At 39.5% G+C, this 27,649-nt stretch overlaps 2 protein-coding genes across 2 annotated transcripts; one reads left to right on the top strand and one right to left on the bottom strand.

Annotated features, from left to right (window-relative positions):
- Positions 1–618: 618 nt before the first annotated feature.
- On the bottom strand, positions 619–1,569 carry LOC101557893 (olfactory receptor 1N2-like). Its single transcript, XM_004613514.2, has one exon. The coding sequence runs from the start codon at positions 1,567–1,569 to the stop codon at positions 619–621; it is 951 nt and encodes a 316-aa protein (XP_004613571.2).
- A 22,373-nt stretch (positions 1,570–23,942) lies between these two features.
- LOC101557626 (olfactory receptor 1Q1) lies at positions 23,943–24,878 on the top strand. Its single transcript, XM_004613513.2, has one exon. The coding sequence runs from the start codon at positions 23,943–23,945 to the stop codon at positions 24,876–24,878; it is 936 nt and encodes a 311-aa protein (XP_004613570.2).
- The last annotated feature ends 2,771 nt before the right edge of the window (positions 24,879–27,649 follow it).

The following is a 27,649-nucleotide window of genomic DNA, read 5'->3' as shown; positions in this document are numbered from 1 at the left end:
AGAAGTTATACTCCAGTATCAGACAATAAAATATTTTGGTCTTCCCTTGCCTTGCACTCATTATAATTTCCTCATCAACAAAATGTGATGTTCATAGGATAGAACCCAAGATAGGTATATTTTAGGCTCAGTTTGGCATAATATACAATAAAAAGTCAGTAACATAGAATAAAATTATTATAGTTGAGCTTATATTATAGTTAGTTGTAAATATAGTTATTGCAACTACATTAGGCATGGAAAGGGAAGTTCCATAAGACATGGAATTAATATATCTTCGGTTTAACACAATGTCTGGAAAATGGGAGATTAATAAAATTCAGTTGAACTGCGTATTAAAGATGTTCACCTTTCATTAAAATTACACCAAGGAAATGTTATAATTGCCTTGTACCTGTATAGTTTAGATCCCCTGACACAACTCCAGGGAAATATTTAATGTTTTAATAAGACAGTTAATAAATCCTTTAAGAAATATACTGACCACATACACAGCAGAATTTGTTGATTTGAGAGAATTATTATAATCCATTATTCTCCAAAACCTAAGCAAAAGTGACATTTTTCTTCATGAGCACATGAATTCTTTATCGAGTAACCTAAAATATGGATAAAGAATTAGATTCTCTGAGAAGAAATTGCAGGAGCTCCAAAAAGCCTTCTCAGTGCAGACTTCATATCATTGTTCCTGAGGCTGTAAATGAAGGGGTTCAGCATAGGAGTCACCACTGTGTAAAATATTGCTGCCACCCTGTCCTTCCCCCCTGAGTGTGATGAAGGGGGGCATAGGTAGACACCGATTGCCGCCCCATAAAACAGGAAGACCACGGTGAGGTGGGAGCCACAGGTGGAGAAAGCCTTTTGCCTGCCAGAGGCAGATGGGACTCTGAGGATAGTGGAGATGATCCGCGCGTATGACAAAAGGATCAATGAGAGCGGGCCAGTGAGTATCATGGAGCCCACAATGAACAGGGCTACCTGGTTAGTACCTGTGTCCGAGCAGGAGAGCTGAAGCAGGGGGACGACATCACAGAAGAAGTGATGGATCGCGTTGCCTGCACAGAAGGAGAGTCTCGCCATCAGCAGGGTGTGTAAGAGGGCAGCGAGGGTCGTGAGCACCCAGCAGACTGCAAGGAGGACCAGACACATACCAGGACTCATGAGCGTGGAATAGTGAAGAGGCCGGCAGATGGCCACATAGCGGTCATAGGCCATCACTCCCAAGAGGAAGTCATCCAGTGCCCCAAATGTCATGAAAAAGTGCATCTGGGCCAAGCACCCTTGGTATGAGATGGTCTGACTCTGTGTCTGAATGTTCACCAGCATCTTGGGGATTGTAGTGGAAGAAAAGCAAGCATCCGCGAAAGAGAGATTGGCCAGGAAGAAGTACATGGGAGTGTGCAGGTGAGGGTCAGCGTCAATGGCCAGAATAATGAGCAGGTTCCCCGTGACAGTGACCAGGTACATGCCGAGGAAGACGCTGAACAGGAGAAGCTGCTGCTCGGCACTTTCGGAGAAACCCAACAGGAGGAATTCAGTGACACTTCGGTTTGCTTCAGTCCTTCCCATTGTGTTTTCTGAAAGAAGAAAGACGTGTGAAAAACTGCAGAAAAGGTGCCTTGACTGCTTCACTGTGAAATAGATCTCTCACCAAATTCATGTTTCCGTAACCCAAGTGTTAGGCCCTTCGCTCCAGGGACTGTACCTATCTTCTATTCAAGGGAAGGCAAACAGGTCAAAGAAATTAAAACACAGATACGAGGTGATTGGTTCTGGTTGGACAGCAGAGATGCAAATTATCTCTATCTGTGCAAGAGATTCCCCGCGATCCGTAGTTTCTGACTTCCTAGCCCTCAGTTTATCAAATGGACGGGCAGTGAACGGCTACCTCGAACCCTAAGCAATGCACAAGGTAGCATCTAAGTGAATCCTCATACAATTTACTAGAGACATTTTACAAATGAAGCCCCCAAATTCAGATTAATTTAGTCATTTGCACATCCGAAATGAGATGTTAAATACAGATTGAGACCCTAATTACCACGAATCACAGCCACTGCCGAGTCCATCTCTGCTCTGGTGCAGACAGAAACAGTTGACTCTGAATCGTCGCCGATACTTATCTGAAAAACATAAGGCAGGAGTACTGGCAGGGACTTTGTGGGTCTCAGAAGGAAAATAAAACCTGCTCATTTCTTGCAGCATCCACCACACAGCACTGGTCACCAAAGAAACCCACCTTAAACTTGCAGGTCTCTGCCCCACGCCCCCTTAGATGACACAAAGAACTCTTATATACAGAACATGAGAGAGGGAGTAGGTCCGGGGGTTCTGATCACATTAGTGAAGCTCAAGAGCAGAAACTCAGATTTCAGATGTTCTTCGTGCACACTGTCACAGAAGTATTTCTAGGTTCTGGGCCCCTGGGGTAAAATTTTCCCAGCTGATCCTCAGAGGAAACCGTGAAGTAATTACTGAAATTTCACATTTTCGCTCCCTAGACCATCACTTACTGAAGAGCATGAGAAGAGGAAGTGGAGAGTATTTATAGTTTTGCACTTGATAAAATCTGTCCCCAGGGAGAGAAATTCATTTGTTTTTGAGCATAGTGGTTTCTCTGGACTTCTCCTGGGAAATCTGAAAAGCATGTTAATGGGAATCAGAATAGGAGGTAGGTTACAGCAAACAGTAATGCTAAACTTGGCCCTAGCTACTTTCGGTGTGTTCTATAAGTTTTGGAGGTTCAAGATCTTGATAGGTGTTTTTGATTGTTGTTAATTTTATTTCTATTTACTTGTTAACTTAGATGGAGGATTTTCATTTGCCAAAAAAAAATCATAGAGAAACTGAATTAATTAAAAATTTATGATAATTTCTATAAAAAGCAAGAAATATATGCAGATAAGAGAATTATGAGCTTTCATACAATGTGGAAATAGAAGGCTGTGTGGAGTCTTGACATAAAGAAGTCACAGGAAGTCTGTTTTCCTGAGAGAAGAAATTGGGAGAAAGGGTGAATTCAAATCTGCTCTCATCTCTTCCCAGCTCTGAATTCATAATCTCAGTCTTTATTGCCAGAAAAAAATAAATAGATGACAGATATTTGAAATTCTATTTATAAATTCTCCTGAAGAGTAAAATTGAAAAAAATCGATGATGAGCAACCAGTCTAAGTCATTTGCTCTTCAACTCTTCTTTCAAAATACCCAGGACTAAGGTGCTACTATAAAATGTATTTAAAATATTTTTGTTCTTCCCAATGGTTTAAAGACAAAACCTTGACATAAAAAGTTGGTAACTAGAATATTAAAAACAGAAAAAATGATTATATTGCACTGTATGTGCGGCTTTACCATTGAGGGATCACCTGACCCTTCTTAATATTCTACAACTAAAAGAACTTTAATGTAAAAAACTAAAGCACGCTGAGCAATAGCAAAGTGGGTAGGGCGTTTGCCTTGCACACGGCCGACCCGGGTTCGATTCCCATATGGTCCCCTGAGCACACCAGGGGTGATTCCTGAGTGCAGAGCCAGGGGTAACCTCTGTGCATTGCCGGGTGTGACCCAAAAAGCAATATATATATATATATATATATATATTAAAATAAAAATAATAATAAAGCACGCTGAGGAGCATGTGCACTTGCGGGCTCTCCCTCCGGGCAGCTCTGTCTCACCACCCGCGTTTGGTGCTCTGGAACCACTGTGTATGGGCTGGATTGGGACGGCTGTTGGCCAAGGACGAGGACCAAGCTGGTTGCTGATTAGTTACTGTTTATTCCATCTTCCATCTTTCTCATCTCCTGCACTCCCAGCTCTGTCCTCTCTCTGGATCTACTGCAGCTCTGGATTCTCCTCTCCCCCTACTTGTCTCTCTTCACATTGCCCTCTAGGCTACACACAGCCAGGCAGCAAAATCAACATAAGAAAGCCCTTCCTGAAGGCCAGGCATTCCAAAGCCCTTCCTGACTGCCAGCAGGTAAAATACCTCTTAAGGTTTTTCTCCTTTCCTTAGTCCAAACACTTAGTAACATCTTAATACTAGTTATTTTTGTATGGACATAGCAAGAGATGCATTGAGGCTTGCAAGGCAAGTCCCTGGCAACATCTTGCCACAGACTCAGACTACAGCACTCAGGCCAGACTAATCATTCCTCACCCTAGCAGGGTCCAAATCTAGGTATCACTGTTTGGATCATGACAACATTTGTCCATGATCAAGCGCTTAACTTATAGTTAAGCATTAGGCACTTTGGCCAGGCCCATCTTGATGCCAGGGTAGCACACAGCTCACCGCTTACCCTGGGTCCCTCATCGGGACCCTGCTTCTGGAGGTGGTAGGAAGTTAGGACAGCTGAGGCTTAAGTCGAGAGAACAGATGCCCAGGAGGAAAATATTGTGTAGAGTCAAATGACTCCAAGGTTACAAAAGCATAGCATTTGCTAAGTCTTCCTGTGTCCATACAAAAGGACATGGCTCTGGATAAACTATGCAAAGGACTCAAGGAGAAGAGAAAAACAATATTTACAAGTCAACAGAACACTAAGAAAGAAGCTACAAATAAACACAGAGGAATGGGAGCACTGTCACGGGAGTAACCCAATAAACCTAAACTACCTGAGGCTATGTTGTCCTACATAAGTCCTTCCTCTCTGCATATTTTCCTTATAATATCTAATACTCCATGGTAAGTTTACTTTGACTGAAGAAGGCATCTAAGGAAATTTCAGAACTAAGTTAAGCAGCTGGACTGGAGCGATAGCACAGCGGGTAGGGCATTTGCCTTGCACACGGCTGACCTGGCTTCAATTCCTTTATCCCTTCAGGAGTCCGGCAAGCTACCAAGAGTATCCCGCCCACACGACAGAGCCTGTCAAGCTACCATGGCATATTCGATATGCCAAAAACAGTAACAACAAGTCTCACTGAAGAGGAGGGCAAGTTAAGAGTCAATAACTGAAGAGCAGGTTAAGGGTTAACCGCTGAAGTTGCCCTTTGTAACTACTTGACTGCTTTGAAAGATGTCTTCAGGACCTGCCGCTGGGCAGGACTCTGTCACCAAATGGGCCAACAAACTGCCCTAGGAACTATAGGCAAACATTTGCAGGGAAATAGTTAACAGTCAACAAATGTTTAGATATGCAAATCAAGTGACCTATGTGTGATCCCCTTTGATATATAGATGTGATTCCCCTTTGATATGTGAGATTTTCATTTGTCAACAAATGTTTAGATATGCAAATTAAGTGACCTATGTGATTCCCTTTGACATGTTAGATTTTCATTTCTCCCCCAAAAGGGTATAAAAACAGCTAGCTTTTTGAATTCGGGGCCTTCGGTTATGCCACGCTATTGAGGCACAATTGAAGGTCCCAATATAGCTATATTGGCTTAAATAAACCCCATGCATTTGCAGAAAGAGTTGTCTTGGTTTTGTTCTTTTGTCTCTCCGAGCCTCCCCCGGGCAGAGAACTGCCACCCCTAATATCACAATGAAGACATTACTGGTGCCCGCTCAAGCAAATCGATGAACAATGGGACGACAGTGTGACAAGATAAGTAGCTATCTACTATTATAAAGAAATGAATAAGTATATATTTCAGAGGCTAGAGTGATAGTACAGTAGATAGGGTGCTTGCCTTGCACACGGCTGACCCAGATTCAATCCCCAGCCCCAAGCCCACCAGGAGTGACCCCTGAGTGCAAAACCAGGGATAAGCCTTGAGCACCCCTAATGTGGTTCCAAACAAAACTCAAAAGAGTCAAAACAAGAAGTTTCAATTTCAGAGATTAACAAAGAATACTGCCTTAACAAGAACAATTCCATGAAACTACTAATTAATTATAATTCAGAGAAAATTACAAGGCTAAATACTAGAGAGAAAAAGATTTCATCTAGTTACCACACCACATTATAATATTTAAAATAGCCAGCTTTCAAGCAAAAAATAAAACTTGTTAGGAAAAATGAAGTTATGAAATTTTCCTATAAATGGATGGACATAGAGAGTATCATGCTCAGTGAAATGAGTCAGAAAGAGAGGGACAGATATAGAATGACTGCATTCATTTGTAGGATATTTTTTTTTAAAGTGTCTGTAGGGTGGAGGGTAGTTAAGAGAGAAGATGGTCCAGTATGAGACAGTAGTTGGAAATGACCACTCTGGACAACAACTGAGGTTGAAAGTAGGTAAAGGGATATATATATATAACAACCTTTCAGCACCTGTATTACAAACCACAATGCTTCAAATGAGGGAAAGGAGAGAGAGAGAGAGAGAGAGAGAGAGAGAGAGAGAGAGAGAGAAGAGAGAGAGAGAAGAGAGAGAAGAGAGAGAGAGAGAGAGAGAGAGAGAGAGAGAGAGAGAGGAGAAGTGTCTGCCATAGAGACAGAGGCAGGCTGGAGTCAGGGGCAGTTAGGAGAGATGGGAGGAAAACTGTGAAGTATGGAGTATGGTTATGGGAAATTACACTGGTGGAGGTATAGATGTTGGAACACTGTATGACTGAAACCCAATCATGAACATCTTTGTAATGCTCTATCTCATGTTGATTCAATAAAATAAAGAAATTAACTAATTAAATTAATTTTTAAATAATAAAGCATGAAAGAAATATATTGTCCATTCACAAAAAATGAAAGGAGTTAAGAGAAGCTGTCTAAAGTTAAATACAGGCAAGTTACTGGGTTGTAACTAGTTACTAGTTAAGACTTTAAGTGAACCAAGAATAAATATACACAAAGGACTGAGGCAATGCAGGGGAGCAATAGAGAAGATCTAAAAATATATAGAAGCTATAAAAAAGAACAAAATAGAACTCAAACTGAAATATACAATACATTAAATGATAAATTTACTAGGTAGTTCAACAGTAGATTAATACAGACTGGCAGAAAGAAAGGATCTGTAATATAAATATAAAATATAAATTTAAATATAAATAATGAAACTATATATTATGAGGAACAGAAAAAGGAGTGAACTAAATAAGCAGAGTGTGAGAAATCATAGAACACCAAACTTATAAAAAGTTCTGCTCTAAAGATAGAGATTAAAATACTATTTGAAGAAATACTGCTCAAAATATCACAACTGTTAAGTCACAAATCTATATATCCAAGAAAGTCAATAATCTCCAAATGGATAACAAATAGATCACACTAGACACATTAAACTGTTTAAATAAAATGACAGAATCTTGAAAATAGCAAAAAAGAAAAGAATCGCTAAGTGCAATGGTTCCTTGAAAAAGTGGCAGTGAATTTCTCATCAGAAACTATGGAAGAGGCTGGAGTGATAGCACAGCGGGGAGGGCATTTGCCTTGCACGTGGCCGACCCGGGTTCAAATCCCAGCATCCCATATGGTCCCCTGAGCACCGCCAGGGGTGATTCCTGAGTGCATGAGCCAGGAGTGACCCCTGTGCCTCGCCGGGTATGACCCAAAAAACAAAACAACAACAACAACAACAAAACCAAACTATGGAAGCCAGAAGTTAGTGGGATTATATAAGTAACGTGTTGAAAGAAAAGCACTGTAAATCAGTTTTCCATGTGGCTAAAAAGTAACTTTAATAAAGGTGATACAATTAAATGGGAGAAAATATTCACACTCAGCATATTAGATACAGGATTAATACCCCAGGTATGTAAATTACTCACAAAGATTCACAACAAAACCCAAAACTCTTATCAAAAAAGTGAAGTCACACCATGCCACCATCGTGCTGACTCACCCACTAGCCTGATCTTCAGATTTGTGACCTAAATCTTCGAGGAGATGCAAGCCAAGCATGAACACGCCAGTCCTCGTCCCAGTGCCCTGAGAAAACTCTGTTGCATCTCAGGAGTGGAGTGGACAGAGTCCCCATATGCCCAACCCCTGGCAGCCATACACAACGCTACTGTCACCACCCAATGGCCTATAGCCTAACTCCATGGTTTCATGAAGAATCTCAGCAAATTTATCCCAGTTCTACAGCTCCTGAAGTTTCTCTTGGACATCTCCAAGTTCCACATAACTGAAATTCCAGTACAAGCACACAAATTAGATGGGAAAGTAACATAGAAGCCAACTACACTCAACAGACAAAAACAGTAACATAGGTTCAACTAGCAACACACAGTTTAGTAAATCCTCAAATATTTAACACCCCTGTGGTGAGATATAACAATTTTCACAAAATTTCTTTTATTTTACTCAAGTATTGTTGATAATTCCTTTAGTCATTTGGTTGCAACAAGTACTAGAAAACAAATTATGTGTGCTGCTGAGGGTGAAGGCTTGGGGAACAGTTGGGAAAATGGGGTCAATGGTGAAGGGAAGATTATTCAGATGGTGGGATTTGTTTTGGAACATCAAAAGCTCATAATGACTGTATTATGAACAACTCTGTAAAACATGGTGTTTAAATAAAGCAAAAATAACTTTAAAAACGCAGGATTAGAATACAGATGCCACTTAGGACAAAAGTCCAAAGGCATATAAAAAGTGCTCTTCTTCACTTGTAACGTAAATCCAAATCAAGACAGCAATAAGATATCATTTCATACAAGTGAGAATCGTGTATATTTGAACATGACCAGGAATGATCCCTGAGCTCAGACCCAGGAGTAAGCTCTGAGCACCTTCAGGTAGCTCTAAAACCACCACCATAAAACCCCTAACTGGAAACAGTCTGTGTTGTGTGAGGGGGTGATGTAAAAGGATCTTATCCACTTCTGATAGGAATGTTTGGTTCAACTACTATGGAAAATAGTATGATATTTCTCAGAAAATTAAAAATAGAGTTACCATATGATCCAGAAAATCTGCTTCTTAGTATTTACCTCCAAGACACAAAAACATTCATTCTAAAGGATCCACACACACCATTATTCATTGTAGCACTTAGTATAATAGCCAGGACATGGAATCAACTTAGGTGCTCAATGACAGATGAGTAGATCATGAAGGTGGGACATATATATATACACAATGGAATATTATGCAACTGGAAGTAAGGGTGAAATCACGCAATTTGCTGCATCATAGGCAGAACTGGAGGTGATCATGTTAAGTGAAGTAAGTCAGAAGAACAAATACTGGATAATCTGACTTATCTATGGTATGTCAAATAAAAGTGCAGTGAAATTAAATTATCTAGGCAAGGGATACCTAGGCTTATAAAAATGAGAAGGGCAAGGAAGAAAAATCAAGATGGGAAGGAAGAACAGGTGGAGGGGAGGTAACAGAGGCAGAGGTCAGGAACATCAAGGACATTAGTGGGGTAGAGGTAAGTTATGTATCTAGATCACAGAGCCAACAGCACTCTAAACATGAGACCCAAAATAAAGTAACCAAACTTTAAAATGTGCTTGTTAAGGAGGAAGACTGGTGGATGGAAGGGAAACTGAGAACTTTGGTGAAAGGAAGTTGACACTGGTGATTAGATTGGTGTTGGAACATTACATGCCTGAAACTCTATTATATGCCTGGATCTCAGCATCGCATATTGGCCCCTGAACCTCACCAAGAATGTCCCTAAGCACAGAGCCAGGAATACACCGTCAGCAGCACAGGTGTGCCCCTCTTCCTAAAAAAGTCTCATTGCTAAAGTAGACCTTTTGAGGGTACGTGAAAAAATGCTCTGCATCAATAATCATCAGGGAGATGCAGATCAAAACAACCACGAGATACCACCTCACACCACAGAGAATGGCACACATCCGAAAGAACAAAAGCAACCGCTGTTGGAGAGGATGTGGGGAGAAAGGGACCCCTCTACACTGCTGGTGGGAATGCCGAATGGTCCAGCCCCTTTGGAAAACAATATGGACACTTCTCAAAAAATTAGAAATTGAGCATCCATTTGATCCAGCAATACCACTTCTGGGAATATATCCCAGAGAAACAAAAAGTACAGTCGAAATGACAAGCACTTATATGTTCATCGCAGCACTGTTTACAATAGCCAGAATCTGGAAAAAATCCGAGTGCCTGAGAACAGATGACTGGTTAAAGAAACTTTGGTACATCTATACAATGGACTACTACGAAGCTGTTAGAAAAGATGAAGTCATGAACTTTGCATATAAGTGGATCAACATGGAAAGTGTCATGCTAAGTGAAATGAGCCAGAAAGAGAGGGACAGACATAGAAAGATTGCACTCATCTATGGAATATAAAATAACAGAGTAGTAGACTAATACCCAAGAATAGTAGTATATAATACTAGGAGGTTGGCTCCATAGCTTGGAGGCTGGCCTCACATGCTGGGGGAAAGTCATCCCAGATAGAGAAGGGAACACCAAGTAAAATGTGATTGGAAATCCCGCACGAGGAGGGAGATGTGTGCTGAAAGTAGACTAGAGACTGAACATGATGGCCACTCAATACCCCTATTGCAAACCACAACACCCAAAAGGAGAGAGAGAGAACAAACTAGAATGCCCTGCCACAGAGCTGGAGTGGGGTGGGGGGGATGGGATAGGGGGGTGGGAGGGATACTGGGTTCATTGGCGGTGGAGAATGGACACTGGTGGAGGGATGGGCTCTCGAACATTGCATGAGGGAAAAGCAAGGACGAAAATATGTGAATCTGTAACTGTTCCCTCACTGTGACTCACTAATTAAAAAATAAATAAATTTTAAAAAATAAATAAATAAAGTAGGCCTTTTGTCTGTTTCCATCACATTTGTCTATGGTTTCCATCTTTAAATCCTTTTTAAATAACTTTTTTGTCATAAATCACCCCTTTCTACTGAGTTACCATATTTAAGGATTTTATATATTTTAACGATTTTCCCTTTATGGACTGGAGCGATAGTACAGCAAGTAGGGCGTTTGCCTTGCATGCGGCCAACCGAGTTCGATGACTCCATCCCTCTCAGAGAGCCCAGCAAGCTACCAAGAGTATCCCGCCCACATGGCAAAGCCTGGCAAGCTACCCATGGCGTATTCAATATGCCAAAAACAGTAATGAGTCTCTCAATGGAGATGCTACTGGTGCCCGCTCGAACAAATCGATGAACAATGAGATGATAGTGCTACAGTGCTATCTTATTCTGAAATAGAGTTAATTCCTGACTCTGTCTGATTTTTTTGTCAAATTTTTGAAAAGTGAAATGATGATGGTAAAATGCAAACAAAATTTTTCCCAATTTTTCTTTTACAATGGCAAAAGAAAAGCTTTAATTCCTGTGATAAACTTAGCCATAAGGTCATAAATAATAATCCACCAACTTCTACCAGTTTTATATTCTCCATACACTGGCTTAGCTGTTCCACTGGTCCAGGTTGAATGCCCAGTGATGTCCTTCAGATTGAAGTAGAGGTTCTCAAACTCTGGTTGCTATTTCCTTGTTAGTTGTTTTTGACACAATACTCTAAGCAGCACCTTCTTAACATTCCAAATATTTTTGTGAGATTATTTGACAGAAGAAATTAAGATTAGAGTAGATTATCCACACACAAAAAAATTTACAAGGAAATATGGCATTCAATGAATTGATGAGAACAATTTCATAGAAATATGTAGAACTCTCCATTCTGAAACTAAGACACAATCTTCTCAAGTGCATATAATACATTCTGAAGGACAGATCATATATAAGTATACAGTGTCAATGATTATGTGAAGATTAAAATCATAGCAATGAAACTTTTCATCACAATGTAATGAGAAATAAACGATAAAAAGAAAAAAGAAAACCTCAAGCTTATGTAGACTAAACAACATAATGATGAATAACTTTTGGGTCAATAAATAAATTTTAAAGTTGCCTAGGAATTTTAGGTAATATAGGTAAAAAGAACAAAAATAAATGAGAAGCTATCAGAACTTTTAGGATGCATCATAAACAATATTATGAGAAATATTCATCACCAGGTAGGCCAATATCAACCAATAAATCTTCAGATAAACTATCTAAACTTACATCTGAAGGAAGTAGTAAAGAAGGAACGAACAACACAGAAGTCAGTAAACAGAAGAAAATAATAAAATTTAGAGCAGAAATAAGTGAAACAGTGTAGGGAGCCATTTTACAAGCCTGGCTCTTAACTTCTAGTAAAACAGAGGCTTGCTTAAATTTCCTGTAACAACGTTGCCACTACTGACGGTACTGACCTTACTGTTCCGCCATTGTTTTCACGAGCCAATGCACATGCATGATGTGATAAGTGGACATGTCACAGTCTTTAATTTACTACTGTTTGTACAGGGTGTTCGGGCCACGTGGACCATACCATTCTGTCCCAGCAGAAAAGTATAAATGCTGTAACTGCCAGTAGAATAAAGCTTTCCTCTTTCTTGCTGCTTTCTGGCTTTGCATCTGTTCATTCGGTTGCATCCCTTTCTCAGCCCCATGAAGGGTCCTTCCTGCTGGACAGGACGGGACCCCCACAAAATAGAAACAAAAACGATGATGCTAAAAAATATTTTTAAAAAGCTGGTTCGATGACAATATCTATAAAATTGGTAAATATCTGTTAGCTCACCAGAACAAATCAGGGGAAAATGTTATAAAAAGAATCATGCAAGAAATGTCAGGGACAGAGATGACACATATCAGGGACCACCTGCTTTGTATGCACCAGACCCTGAGTTTGACCTCTAGCTTTCTGCAACCCCCTAAATACCAACAGGTGTTACTCTGGTGACCCCTGAGCTTTATTTGGGATGACACCCCCAATAAAAAGGAAATCAAAGGTGCTTTTCAGATTCCTCCTAAAGTAAAATCAGACGGTGTTTGTCTTTATATAATTTCTGTCAGCTGTAAAAACCTTCAACTTTCATTCATATTGTCACAAATGTCAGATTTCCTTCTCCAGGGTGGGTCATAAGTTCAATCCCAGGTGCTGTCACATGCTCTGGAAATTTTTGTGTTTGTGATTGTTGGCACCAAGAGTGATCTCTGTCAACAGACTTAACTTATTCCCATTTTTGGATATCCAGAATAATGCTGCAATGAGCATGGAAGTGACTCAGATAATTTACTCGCAGACAAGTAAATGACATAAAAACATTTGAGCACGTAAAGGGGGAGGCCCAACACACAGAGACACATAATATTTGTAGCATATTATTATCAACAATTGCACTGAACAAGGTATGTTTCCATGTGAGTTTCAGATGTAAGACTGACTGATACACGAGCTAGTATGGAATGCCTTATTTTTCTTTCTAGGGCAACAACTGATTTGAATTTCTACAATGAACTGTGCATAAATAAAAGAGAAACTATCCATCAAGGCTGTGTACTAACAACAGAGTAGCGTGTCAGGGAAAAAAAAGCATAAAAAAAGATTGATGAGGTTTTTTGTTTGTTCTGTTTTTGAACCATATTTGGTGGTACTCGGGGCTTAGTCCTGGCTTTGCTCTCAGTGATTATTCCTGGCAGACTCAGGGGCCCAACATGGTGCCAGTGATTGAACCCAGGTCAGTTGTGTGCAAGGCAAGAACCCTACCTGCTGTGCTATGGCTCTGGCACGAGAGAATATTATTAACTATATAAGCAATATGCAAACCCAAAAAAGAGGGGGAGGGGACAAAAAGACCACTGGGAAAGTCAAAGAATATAAGCCTAAAATGGTCAGAAGCAATGAAGAAGTTCCCCTAGGAGTTCAGTAAATAAAAGATGAAACTGTTATAAAGCATTGTTTCTCCCCCACACACACCCCGATTAGATTGGAAAGTAGTAAAAAGTTTGCAAATGCAGTATTGGGTTATGTGAAAAAGACATGCTCTAAGACCCTGTATAAACAGTTTCAAACTTTTGAGAGGAAAATCTCAAAATTGGTATTGATTGAAATTTAAAATGTACATAGTTCTATGTATCAGTTCTATTTCTAAAATTTATACAGATGATAATGCCTATACCAAAATCTATGTATAAGGGCCAGAGTGATAGTACAGTGGGGAGGGCGTTTGCCTTGCATGAGGCTGACCTGGGAAAAATCCCCGGCATCTCATATGATCCCCTGAGCATCGCCAGGAGTAATTCCTGAGTGCAGAGCCAGGAGTAACCTCTGAGTATTTGCTGGGTGTGACCCTAAAGAGCAAAATAATAATAACAATAATAATAATAATAATAATAATGAAAATAATAGTAAAATCTATGTGTAGTGTCTCTGGTCATAAAAGACAAATGGCTTGCTAGGGAAATATTAAAATTTGTGCATCTAAAAATTTTTGGAATTCTTTATTTTTTAAATTTTATTTATTTATGCATTTATTTTTATTGGATCTCAGTGAGATGTCATTTACAAAGTTGTTCATCAATGGGTTTCAGTCACATAATGAGTTTAAAAATAATGATGTCAGAAATAAAGAGATCTTCACCAAAAACAGAGATCCCATTTTTGTGAGAATGCGGTTTTTTTCACTTGACATAATTTTCTCGTCCATTTTTTATTTAGACAGCATGGCTTGCAACAGTACTGTAAATAATAGAGTTTCAGGCACACAACGTTCCACTGCCTTACCACCAGAGTGTCATTGTACCTCCACAAATGTTTCAAGGTCCCTCCCATTCTCACCCCCATTCTACTCCACTGCCGTGTCAAACTCAGTTCTGTGGGCTGATTCTCAGCATCTATTACCATTGACCATCTCATCTTCCCTTACTATGTTTCTTATATTCTACACATAGGAGAGATAATGCTGCCTCCCTAACCAGTCAGCACAATATTTTCTGGTTCCACCCACATCGCAGCAAATTGTATAATCTCATCTTTTCTTATAGCTGAGTAGTGCAACTTTATTGCATTGTCATCCCGTTGTTCATCGATTTGCTCCAGCGGGCACCAGTAACATCTCCATTGTGAGACTTGTTGTTACTGTTTTTGGCATATCGAATATGCTACGAGGAGCTTGCCAGGCTCTGCGGTATGGGTGAGATACTCTCGGTAGCTTGCCAGGCTCTCCGAGAGGGGCAGAGGAATCGAACCCAGGTCGGCCGAGTGCAAGGCAAATGCCTACCCACTCTGCTCCAGTCCAAAAGAAATGTAAAAAAATGAAATCAGTCCTTAAATGAAATTAAAAAACGCACACTGGAACTCCAGTTAATACTAATGTTTTCAAAAGTTACCGAGAGTAGATCTTAAATGGAAGGAGAAAGTCTTACAGACTGTGATCACAGAAGGTCATTGATACTTAAGCAGTGAGTATGATAGTAATACCATACTCTCAAAATATGTAAACATACACTATATGGCAAATCAATATTACCCTCAATAAATTAATCTCTTTTTAAGTTCTCATTGCGAGAAAAACATTATGAGTGGTAATGAATGCTAATTTACAGTGACCATTGTTCCCCAATATTGAGTCCTGCTGATTAACTGAAGCTGACCTCCCCCAAAAAAGGTGGTATGCCAATTATATTTCAACTTTAAAAATTAAGTATCACCTAAAGGAGTACATACTTAATTTTAAAACAGAGGGATATTTTCCTCAACAACTTGGGTCAGATAGACGCTTCAGCCAGACCTTGACCATATCGACTTTTTTCTTCAGGGTTCTCTCAGCGTTGATTTTGGGAACATGACTACACAGAATTATGCTTAGCAAATTACTCCACCTTCCTGAGATGGAGCAATACGTATGTCCAGCTTGGTCTCCCAGGTCCCGGCCACGCCCCTGGGATCAGCTGGGTTGCCAAAGCGACTCAGTCTCTGAGTACTGCAGGCACGGCCTCCCGGGCTCCACTCCCCCGAGAAGGCAACAGTTTGGACAATGACACACGCGGGACTCTGTGTGAGTGAGACCATAGAATCGTGCAGGAGCTCGTGATAAAACCTCGCAGCACCTTTCCCAGACATGCTTTTCTGCCCTTGACACGTGGCAGCGCCCCTGTCATCCCCTCCCTGATGCCTTTCTTTCTTCTGGACGGGGAAACTTCCTGTGTCCCTGCTGAGCCCGTTGCCCGGTGCTGCTGTCAGAACAAGCCACTGTGATCTGTGATGCTCGCTGCCTGAGGGTGGTGCCAGCCCCTTCCAGTCCAGCCAACGTCCATCGCAGCAAAGTGAGTATCTCCACGCAGGGCCTCACACCCAGTCACTTCCAAGGAGAGGACCAGATTTTTTTTCCCCCTAGAAAATAGTGTTTATACTGTGATCTTTGTGCTTGATTCCGAGTCCTTTTTTCTTTTCTCTCTCTTGGTGCCTTTTCCCCAGGCCATCCTCAGATACTCTGAGTCTTCCATCGTTGTATGACTGAAACATAATCACGAAGGTTTGTAAATCTGTAACTGTATCTCACGGTGATTCATTGAAAATTTTTTTTTAATTTTTTATTGAGTCACCATGTGGAAAGTTACAAAGTTTTCAGGTTTAAATCTCAGTTATACAATGCTCGAATACCCATCCCTTCACCAGTGCTCATATTCCACCACCAAGAATCCCAGTATAGCTCCACCCTGCCCCCCCACACCCCTAACCCCCCCACACCCCACGCCCCCCCCCCCGCCTGTGTAACTAATAAATTTCACTTTACTTTCACTTTGATTGCATACAATATTTCAACAAAACTCACTATTATTGTTTGGAGAGTCTCTCCCCTAAAGTCAGACCTGCTGAAAAGGAAGCATGTAGCTGTCAGAAAACATGAAGTCATGAAATTTGCATATAAATGGATCAACATGGAAAGTATCATGTTGAGTGAAATGAGTCAGAAAGAAAGAGACAGACATAAAAAGATTGCACTCATATGTGGAATATAATGTAACTGAGAAGTACAAGTTGGCAACGATGCAACTTCTGGCAGATATCTCTCTGGACTTAGTTACTAAAATACTAAATTACAGAAACCCAAAACTGAGAGGCCGCTAAGTGTGGTCACTCGACCTCATACCTCTTCATTCTCAGCAATGGAAAATTTTTTTTTTAAAAAAAGAAAACCATGAAAAGAAACTTGGTCAAAAGGAAACAAAATTCTCTCTCCCTCCTCTTATTATTAAAACCAAACCACAAAAAGAGTGAGTAGTTTGCATAGTAAAGAGCGATTCCTTTCAGAGGAATTTTCCTAAGGCAAAGAGAAAACATCTACTGGCATTCTGGAGAGTTTCCATCCATTTGAGAAGTGTTAGGGATGATCAGAGTTTGATTACCAAAAATTCACAATAAAAATTATTTTATGCCATTACTGTGTACTGACTTTGGCAAGAGCAAGCAGTATAAATTTAATTTTTTCTCTGAGTACCATAATTTTTAAGAGTGTAGCCTGAAGATTTGCTGCAATCTTATCTATGCCATCGTCTGTCTTGTCTTAAAATAGACTCTGACTTTTCTTTCCACTTAAGGGAATTAGTGCTCAGAAAGTCTCAGAAAAGTAGACTGCTGTTATTTTTGTGGCATCAAAGGTCATTTTGGAATAAGTGATACCTCTATTACAGTAAGGTAGATGGATCCAAAGTTTAGGGAGATCTCACCAGGAAAGGAACCCAAGTACCTACAGCAATTTAAAACAACTCATTGTTCATAGAACTTTGTAAAGGAATTTAGTGTTCATTTTATCAGTTAATTTTTACAAAATCTCTATAGTGAATGCATGTATTGGTCTTCAATTTCCTGTACAAAGAAATTATACAGAGTGCATTGATTTTCCTGGTATCTCAAAGAAAATCATTTCATGACAAATCTGGCAGCCAAATCCAAATTTGGGTAAGACACCTATTCTCTCATGATATACTGCTGTTCTTTATCCACATCCTTTTATAAAACAAGATCCTTCTCTCATAGTTAACCATTATTGACTTTGCATCCCTTTACCCTGCACCACATTATTTTAGCTTGCTATGAGGAGTTGCTGTGCTGGTATTTTGTACTGTAGGTCAGACTGGATAATCTCTGGCAGCTACAAGAAAGTTGAGGAGGGATCCAAGGTTCCCAGAAGCTCACCTAACAACCCGATTCACAGTTCTGGGTTTTGCTTTAGATTTATGGACAGTTTTGCCATGGTAACAATATAGATCCTTTCCTGGTAGCAATCTGTGCTTGCCACATGTAGAGTTCAGGCCTTTCTTTGTACTTATTTAGGGACTGAAAACAGTCATCCCATGTTTTCTACATCATAAATGCAGGACCACCTTCCCCTACTAGAGAGTCCAGTTACAATAATAAGCTAACGAAAGGGAGCTATGTGCCAGAAGAGAATGAAACACAGGTCTTTTTAAGGGTGAGTTGGGATAGAGCATTGCTTCTGATCATAAACAAGTCCATTATCCTCCCTATACCCTGTGAACTTGGGGAAGTTAGTTCATTCCTCTGATCCTTAATTTCATAATCTGAAAATTAGAATGAAATATCTATGCCTTATGATCTGTAATGAGGATTTAATTTTAAAAAGATGGATTTTTATCACTAGCCAAATGCAGAAAATAGGATAGTAGAAAAAAGGGGGAGAAAGGGGAAAATAGAACTAGAATAGTTTGGGAATATGTAAAAGATGGTGTATCCCAGTAGCTAAAAACATGGCTAGTGAGGTCAGATGGTGCTCAAATAAAATGCCAGTTTACATATTTAAATTGTGTGAGATGTTCAGCTTGTCACAGAACTTCTCTAGACTTCAATTTTCTTATTTATCAAATGGTGGCAATAACACTGCTTACACAGGATAGCTATGATGTTCAAGTGAAATACATATATTTATATAAAGATGTTCTAACAATTTTTGGTAAGTGCTCAGAAAATGTGATTATAACTTCTGGTTCTCATTCACTACCACACTATATGGGAATCAATTCAGAATAGCAATTCAGAACAGTGTAGTATCAATTTCCATAATTTTTTCAAGCGCAAAACCTAATGTTCACTCACTGGAGAGCTATAATGCTAACCTCCAGAATTTGAGATTTGAAGGCAGACAGAAAATGTGGGAAAGTAAGTTAGTCAATGAACGATAAATATGATGTAGCCAGATTTGTATACAGACTTGTGTACTCCATACTTTAGTATCCATGCAGACAATGATTACACAGAATTAGGCTCAGCAAATTATTCCACCTTCCTAAGCTAACCCTTACTTTAATCCTTTGTGAAATAAGGATAATAAGTCACTACTGCAAGTTTAAAGCATCCAAAGATTGCTCCAAGGATTACCTTAAATAAAGTTAGTGAAAATGTCTCACACATGGGCCCTCTTTATTGTCAGTCACTCCAGCAGTGCTAAAAGCTTGGATATCACTTCCCACATACTTGACATGTCTCTGCCTGCTTGTTCAATGCTAGGGCTTGGTGGTGTGGTGCTATGTTGTGATGCTAGGACCACACCCACCATTTCTGGGGGTGCTTGTGTTACTAAGAATCAAATTTGCCCCACCTCCAGACATCAATTTTCTTACATTTTTGCGTGTTTTCTCCCAACAACCTAATGGTGAAGCTTAAGAATTCTTGGACTATTCTTGGAATATTTCTCTACAGAGATAGTATAGCAGGTAAGACGGGTAAGATGCTTGCCTCTCATTCTCTAATGCGGATTCACTCCCCAGCACCACATATGATCCCCTGAGCACTGCCAGGAGTGATCCTTGAACATAGAGCCAATAGTAAACCCTGAGTACTGCTGGATGTGGCCCAAACAATTAAATAGACAAAATAATGATTGGAATAAACAAGTCACAAACTCAACTATAGATCACCAACTCTGAGCGTCATTCAAAGATGATGATTTATGACTAGATCAAACCACTCTTATAACCCTATGTGGGAAGCCAGATGTATAGATAGTCTGTTGGTTTGCTTGCTTGCTTAGTTCTGGGAACTACGTTTAAGGACAGTGACAAGGTGGGGGGAAAGTCACAGCAGAGAAACTCAAATGACAGAATAAATATTCTCTCCCTGTATATTCTACAGAACAAAGCCAAAAACATTAATAGTAAATTACATTACTAAACACTTGGCTAGGACCAGGTACTCTCGCCAAATCTTCTTATAATAAACTTTATATAAGCAATGTACTACTGTTGCCTATATTTTACAGAAAATCTTGGCTCCTCGAGGTCAAGTGACTTCCTCTAATCACTTTTTGTTTGGTTTTGGTTTTGGTTTTACTTTCATTTTTCAATTTTTTTTTAAATTGAATCTATACAATGGGATACTATCAACTGTTAGGAAAAATGAAGTCAAGAAATTTGCTTATGACTGGATGAACATGGAGAGTATTGTGCTGATTGAGATGAGTCAGAAAGAGAGAGACAGACATAGAATGATCACACTCATTTGTGCCATATAAAAAATAAAAACACAGTATGAAACTAATACCCATGAACAGTAGAAACAAGGGCCAAAAGGATTGGTCCATGGTTAGAAGCTTGCCACAGGTGTGAGGGGGAGAAGGCTGTTGGGATAGAAAGAAACTACCAGGACAACAATGGTAGGAAATGACCCTCTAGTCATTTGACTGTTAAATGCAAATGAAAAGAATGAAAGACCAGGTTTTCCTGCCTAGTGTCTGACTTGTGATCACGACAGTGTTTCCTTCCTTGTTTGGTGTGTAGATTTCTTAAGGGCTTCCTGTTTAAAATAGACTTGTTCTGTAAGATTTCAGAGGACCAAACTATTTCCAGTGGCCAGAGAGAAGATCACACCTCAGCTTACATAGAAAAGAAAACTCTAGCAAATAGAGGTTCCTACCACTAAACACTTCAAAAAGAGGAAGAAACTTCATTTTCCTTATTCTGTAGAAGGGGATTGAGCACTAATCAAAACATTAGGTCAAATCTGTAATCATTATTTTGCTCTCATGCCCTTTAATTGAAGCCTATTTATATTTTTAAAAACTGGCATGCAAAATTATTTATTAGAGTTTTCAAGAGTTGTAGGGATATATAGTATCTTTGTAAATACTGAAATCTAAAATGAAGCTATGTTATTAATTAAAATGCATCCAGTGGCATCTAAAGAGTAAAATAATTTGATACTTGTTTCATTCATCCATTTTATTTTTAAAAACCATTTTACTAAAGAACAATTGTGCATATTTAAAACATATAATTTAATATATTTGGAGACAAGTACCCGTGACAACAGCACTACCATCACTCCCTTCATTTCCAAAGTAACATATCTAATTAAAAAATAGAAGAACAAGGTGATTCTTAATACCTTGCTTTTGCATCAACTGGTGCTGGAACAATAGGTTAGTGGACTGGGGTTCAATCCTTGGCATCCTATATGGTCCCATGAGCACTGCTGGGAGTAATTCACGAGTGTAAAAGCCAGGAATAACCCTTGAGCATCACCAGGTGTGATAACCCCACAAATTTCTTTTCTCTCTGAATATATGTCCTTTCTTTTCTTCCTATTTAAATTTTACAGGGTTGGGAGGGAGCATAGGTCCTGCCTGTCGCCTCCAGAGCAGGAATGACTGATGTCATTGCATAGCTGTGATCTGGGTTGGGGCAGAAGTAGAATGAGAGAAGCTATTATAAATAAAAGATGCTCCCCCCCCTAGACTTCAGGGGCTTATTTTCTTAATTAAAATAAAATCAGATTGATTTTTAATCTGTCAGTAGGTAGGGTGTTTGCCTTGCATGCGTCCAACCTGGGTTCGATTCTTCCGTCCCTCTCAGAGAGCCCAGCAATCTACCGAGAGTATCCCACCCGCACGGCAGAGCGTGACAAGTTACCCGTGGCAGATTTGATATGCCAGAAACAGTAACAACAAGTCTCACAATGGAGACGTTACTGGTGCCCACTCGAGCAAGTCCATGAACAATGGGATGACAGTGCTACAGTCCTACTATTATAATAGATAGCTCATCTACATAATTTAATTTATCGCTTTTTAATTATGTCATTGAGGTAATGTTTTATAAAAGTATATATGTCTAAGGAATATAATTTCAAATATCCAAACTATGTGTAGTTATCCCACTGTATCCACCACCAAATATATTAGGAGTCATGCTACAAAGTCTTTTACAATCACCTATAATGCTTCTCAGAAACAAAGAATACAAAAATCGAGTACGTGTCTAATTTCTTATAAAAACAAGGTTTTAAGTATTAAAAAAAATCTTATTATAATTATCACTGATTAAAGTCATATAATTACTGGTTTACATCATCTGAACTAACCAACTATTTACCTACATTAAGCTACAGATAAAATAATTTCGTGTGGCTCAATCCAAAGTATCACAAATTTTGAAAATGATTATTAAACCTAGATAATAGGTCTTGAGAAATAATACAGGGGGTAAGGCACTTGCCTTGCATGTGGTCAATCCCTTCATGCCCTGCAGCTCGTATGTGCCCCAAAGAACCACCAGAAGTGATACCAGAGCACAGAGTCAGGAATAAGCCCTGATTTAAGCCTGACTTAGGTCAGATGTGGCCCCCAAAAGCCAAAATTAAAAATAGCTAAATAGTAATGTTTTGTTTAAAGATAATATGATAGATAAATCTTTTCAATTGCAATTTATTTTTCAATTGTAATTCAATTTTTAAATTATGGCTATGCATCCATAAACATTGTTTATGGCTCAAATGAGTTAGACTCAGAATCAATTCCACAGCTTTATTTTTTATTGTTATAGATGTAGTACCTGTTGTCTTAGATAAACAAATGAGAATTAAATTAATGTCCGTGGATCCACAGATATCATAGAGCGGGTTGGACACTTCACATGGCTGACCTGGGAGTTGATTCCTGGTACCAATTTGGTTCCTTGAGCCTGCCAGAAGTGGTCCCTGAGTACAGAGCCATGGGGAGGCCTTGAGCACCACCAGGTCTAACCCCCACCTCAAAAATGGTAACTAAAATAAATAAATAAATAAATGTTCATATAGTAGTGTAATTTATACCTTAGAAATATATCTGAATCTTATGAAAATTATTATATATTCATTTTTACAATTTTATTTTTTAGAATTTTTTGTTTCAATGAAATACAGACAACTAAATTATTCTCCTTCAATTATGCATGAGAACAAAGAAATGGAAAACCTACTGCTGCAAATTAGATTTATATGGTCGCTAAACTCATTTATTTTCTTTAATATTTCTAATTCTTCCTCCATCTGACTCCATGCTTTATGTCTAGTAGTAAGATTTTAGATATATAAAAAAATCCTCTTTAAATACTTATAAGATTAATGTATAAAATGACATACTGAAGACAAATGAATTTAGAGAAGATAACATGCTAGGTAAGGTTCCAGAAACTGATTTCGTAAGCCAATGTATTTGTATGGACATGTACCAGGAGTAGGCGTTCACCAAAGCAGAAATTGCTGAGCTATGTCACTGTCATCCCCTTGCTCATCGATTCATTTGAGCGGGCACCAGTAACGTCTCTCATTGAGAGACTTATTGTTACTGTTTTTGGCATATCCAATATGCATGGGTAGCTTGCCAGGCTCGATACTCTCGGTAGTTTGCTGGGCTCTCCAAAAGGGATGGAGGAATCAAACTCGGGTCGGCCGCGTGAAAGGCGAACACCCAACCGCTGTGCTATCGTTCTGAGTCCAAAACTACTTTTATCTGGCATATCTCTTGGCACATCGGCAGACCTTATTACTATGAATAAGATGTCTTGGTTTTAGTTTGGGGAATCATGTTATATCCCTTAGCATAGCCTTTAGAGCTAGATCAACTAATCTTAGTTTCAGGTTTTGTCCTTTATAAATTAAAATTTTATACATCTTCATTTTCCAATTTGTAAAACTGGAATAATTATAACGATTCAAATAATACCAATCCTCTTAGGGGTTATTGTAAGAATTAAATGAGATAATGCATCAAATTCCCAAGTTCAAGGCTCAATAAATATTAGTATGGTGATAGTGATTCTGTTCTGATAATAAGAAGATATACCTTATTATTTCAGAAGTATTTTATTCTATTATCAACACCACAGAGTTTACATTGGAGCACAGAAATGCAAGTAACAACATGGCTGGCTAGATGTCCAGATGCATAAAAATAATACTTTTTGTTCTTTCAGCAACCGATGGATAATACTAACTGGACCAGTGTGTCCCATTTCGTGCTCATGGGCATGTCCACCCACCCAGAAGAGCAGACCCCACTCTTTGTTCTTTTTCTCTTCATGTATGCAATCAATGTTTCCGGCAACTTTGCCATCATCACGTTGATTATGGCCACTCCACGCCTCCACACTCCCATGTACATCTTCCTCAGCAACTTGGCCCTTGTGGACATCTGCTTCACCTCCACCACAGTCCCCAAGATGCTGCAGAACATTTTCTCCCCGACAAAGACCATTTCCTACCTGGGCTGCCTGGCCCAGACTTACTTCTTCATTTGTTTTGCGGCCATGGAAAACTTCCTTCTGGCTGTGATGGCCTATGACCGATACATAGCCATCTGCCACCCTTTCCACTATCCAATGATCCTCACCCGAGTGCTGTGTGCACAGCTGGTGGCTGTGTGCCACGTTCTCTCCCATCTTCATGCCTTGCTTCACACTCTCCTCATGGGGCGGTTGATCTTCTGTGCAGAGAATAGGATCCCTCACTTCTTCTGTGACCTCTACCCTCTGATGAAGATCTCCTGCTCCAGTACGCACCTCAACACTCTCATGATTCACACAGAAGGTGTCATTGTCATCAATGGCGCCCTAGCCTTCATCATTGTTTCTTATGCGTGCATCATCTCAGTGGTCCTCCGGAGCTCGTCAGCCAAAGGGAAGTGGCGAGCCTTTTCTACCTGTGGCTCCCACCTCACTGTGGTGGCCATATTCTATGGCACACTCACGTGGGTCTACTTCCGGCCCCTTTCCAGCTATTCAGTGACCACGGGTCGCATACTCACAGTCATGTACACAGTAGTGACCCCCATGATGAACCCCTTCATTTACAGCCTGAGGAATGGGGATATCAAGGGAGCCTTTAAAAAATGGGTGAACCGAATATGGACTTCTTGAAACCCCAAAGCACAGTTTCAGAGTTTACCTGTTGATTTGGGGGCTTGACAAGTTGAACATCACAGACAGACTTCTTTTACAACTTCCGAGAAATATCTAAATTAGATACATCCCATGGGGCTTTTTCATTAGTGTCCTGAAGTATCCCTTTAATAATACAAAATATAGGCACTGTGAGCTTAATATAAAAAGTAGGATGACTTTAATTATAACTAAGGGTATTATCTGAGCATGCCATTAAACACCAAGGCTGTAACCTTAAGAGTTCTGAGATGCACAATTACAGACACAAGTTCTGCTTGATTCATGGAGAAAATAAGGTTATTGAAAGCATATATGGAAGTCATGAATTTTCATGAAAGATAATCAACCAGGCTCAGTAAAAATAGACAAAAATAGCAAATGTCACAATCAGAACAAGAGTAAAAATCATATCCCTGAGCTAGTCTAATAAGGTCATCAAACTCTGCTCACTGCTGCTTAGACCCTCACCAACACTACCGGCAATAGGGATGGGCAGAGTCACTGGGCACGCTCAAAACCAGAAGTGACCAGGGGACTAGAAATAGCTCAGATGGCCAAGCACTGGCTTTGCAGTTTTAAGTTCAAAAGTATATATTCTCCCAAAATAATAATACACCACAGTGCTGAGTGTGATCCCAGAAGCAGAACCTATTAAGATCCCCAGCTCTGACTGTGCAATCTCTGAAAATCAAGTGTGTGCAAGTACCACAAGTAAAATCACCCAACCCCTTCCCCACCCAACAGGCACCACAACTAAGTATGTGATCCCTTAAAGTACCATAACCAAGTTCATGAACATCTTAACCAAGTGCATGACTCTTGGAAAGCATTGAAATGGGTATGGTCACACCTGACCCGTCATCAAAAATCAACAAAGGGAAAGGAAAAGTTAATTAAAATTTAAAATATCAGAACACTTTCAGAAAGAACTGCCCGAGTCTTAGTTGTTGCATCAATAGTGTTTAATTAAAAATCGTATGTAATGGTGACTAGCCAAAACTCCAGGCTCTAGCTTTCAACAAGGAAAGCCATACTGATACTTTGTTTTCTGTAAATTGAAGGAAGATTCTACCTCCACCAAAATAAACTATGAAATGGGGGAACTATTCCAATAGGGGAAGTGGGGCATAATGACAAATACCTATTATATAGTCAGTAGTTAACAGATGTTTCATAATTAAGCACAATCACAGTTTTCCAACTGTCATTTTCTTAACCATTTTTCAAAGCTACAATGCTCAGGGATAACCCCTTCTCAGCATGCTGCTGTATTGATATCGTTGATATGTGGGGGTTATCTGTTCAGTTTAACAATCCATGTTGAACATGGAGAGTAGTTCCAAGAGCCTAATAAAATCTTGACTCTTCCATTTCATCATTGCAGAGGGACGTTTTCTGACACTGAAAGGAAAATGTTAGGAAAGTTATCTAAAACATGGAGAAAAAGTTGTTAGTGTGGCCTGATTTGATCCAAATCTCTGGATAATTTTTTCCTATATATTATATGAGATATTATGACACTGGGTTCAGAAGGAACAAAGTTTTGATATTGTTGTACAATGCCATGGAAGAAGATATTCTGGCAACCTACTTTTAAGTATTGCTCAAATTTTACACTCTTGACATTGGTTTAAAAAACTACTCCCATTTTGGCTGCACCCAAGTAATAAATTCTTCCAAGGCAAACAGTTCCCTAGGACTTATATAAAAGATAATGTAGCACTGTTGTTCCATTGCGCATCGATTTGCTCAAGCAAGCACCAGTAACATCTACATTGTGAGACTTGTTGTTACTGTTCTTGGCATATTGAATATGCCATGGGTAGCTTGCCAAGCTCTGCCATGCAGGCAAAATACTCAGTAGCTTGCCGGGATCTCCAAGAGGGACAGATGAATTGGACCTGGGTTGGCCGCGTGCAAGGCAAACGCCCTACTCGCTGTGCTGTCGAACCAATTTTTTATTAACTATAGTTCTTTACATTTTCTAGAAAGTATCTAACATATAGAATATTTTCTTTTTTCTGTTTCCTCTTTATCTTTCTTGCCTCATTGACCCACCTTCCTTTTTCTTCCTCTTTAGGTGGCAGTTTCACTACCAATCCTCCTTATTATTCAACATCTCATTAGCTTTACCTCTTAATGATGTGAACATATTAAGTATTAATTGACTTCTAAGAATCCCTCTGTTCCCTCTGAAAGAATATTTTTAGGGTAAAAAATACAAAAATAAATTAATCTAACATCAAATGGTCTTAATATAGGCACGATGGTTTACAGTGGAACGTGAGGGCTAGAGTAATAGTACAGTGGTCAGGGAGTTTGCCTTGCATATGACCAACCTGAGTTTGATTCCTAGCATCTCATATGCTCCTCAAGCCACGCTAGGAAGTGATCCCTGAATTCAGAGTCAGTAATAAGCCCTGCCCACCATCATGTGTGGCCCAAAAACAAAATAATGGAGTTTCAGGCATACCAAGTTTCAATTCCAAACCCACCACTATTTCATCACCACTCCACCAATTTCCCAAGGTTTCTTGAAATCTCCACCCGCCTCCTTTCACAAATTCATCTTTAAAATTCAATTCTTGTAGTTTGGGACTACAGTGCTTACTATTATGTTGGATTTTAAGGTTCTAATGTATATGGTTATGTCACCTCTATACCACAGTGTCCTGATCAATGCCCTACTTACCAACACTTTGCCTCCTCTCCCCACCTCCCACCACCAAATTCCTAAATTTTCTTGG

This window comes from Sorex araneus, chromosome 1, assembly GCF_027595985.1.
Source record: "Sorex araneus isolate mSorAra2 chromosome 1, mSorAra2.pri, whole genome shotgun sequence".
In the NCBI taxonomy this organism is placed as follows: domain Eukaryota; kingdom Metazoa; phylum Chordata; class Mammalia; order Eulipotyphla; family Soricidae; genus Sorex; species Sorex araneus.
This window is presented reverse-complemented; position numbering and strand designations above follow the sequence as displayed.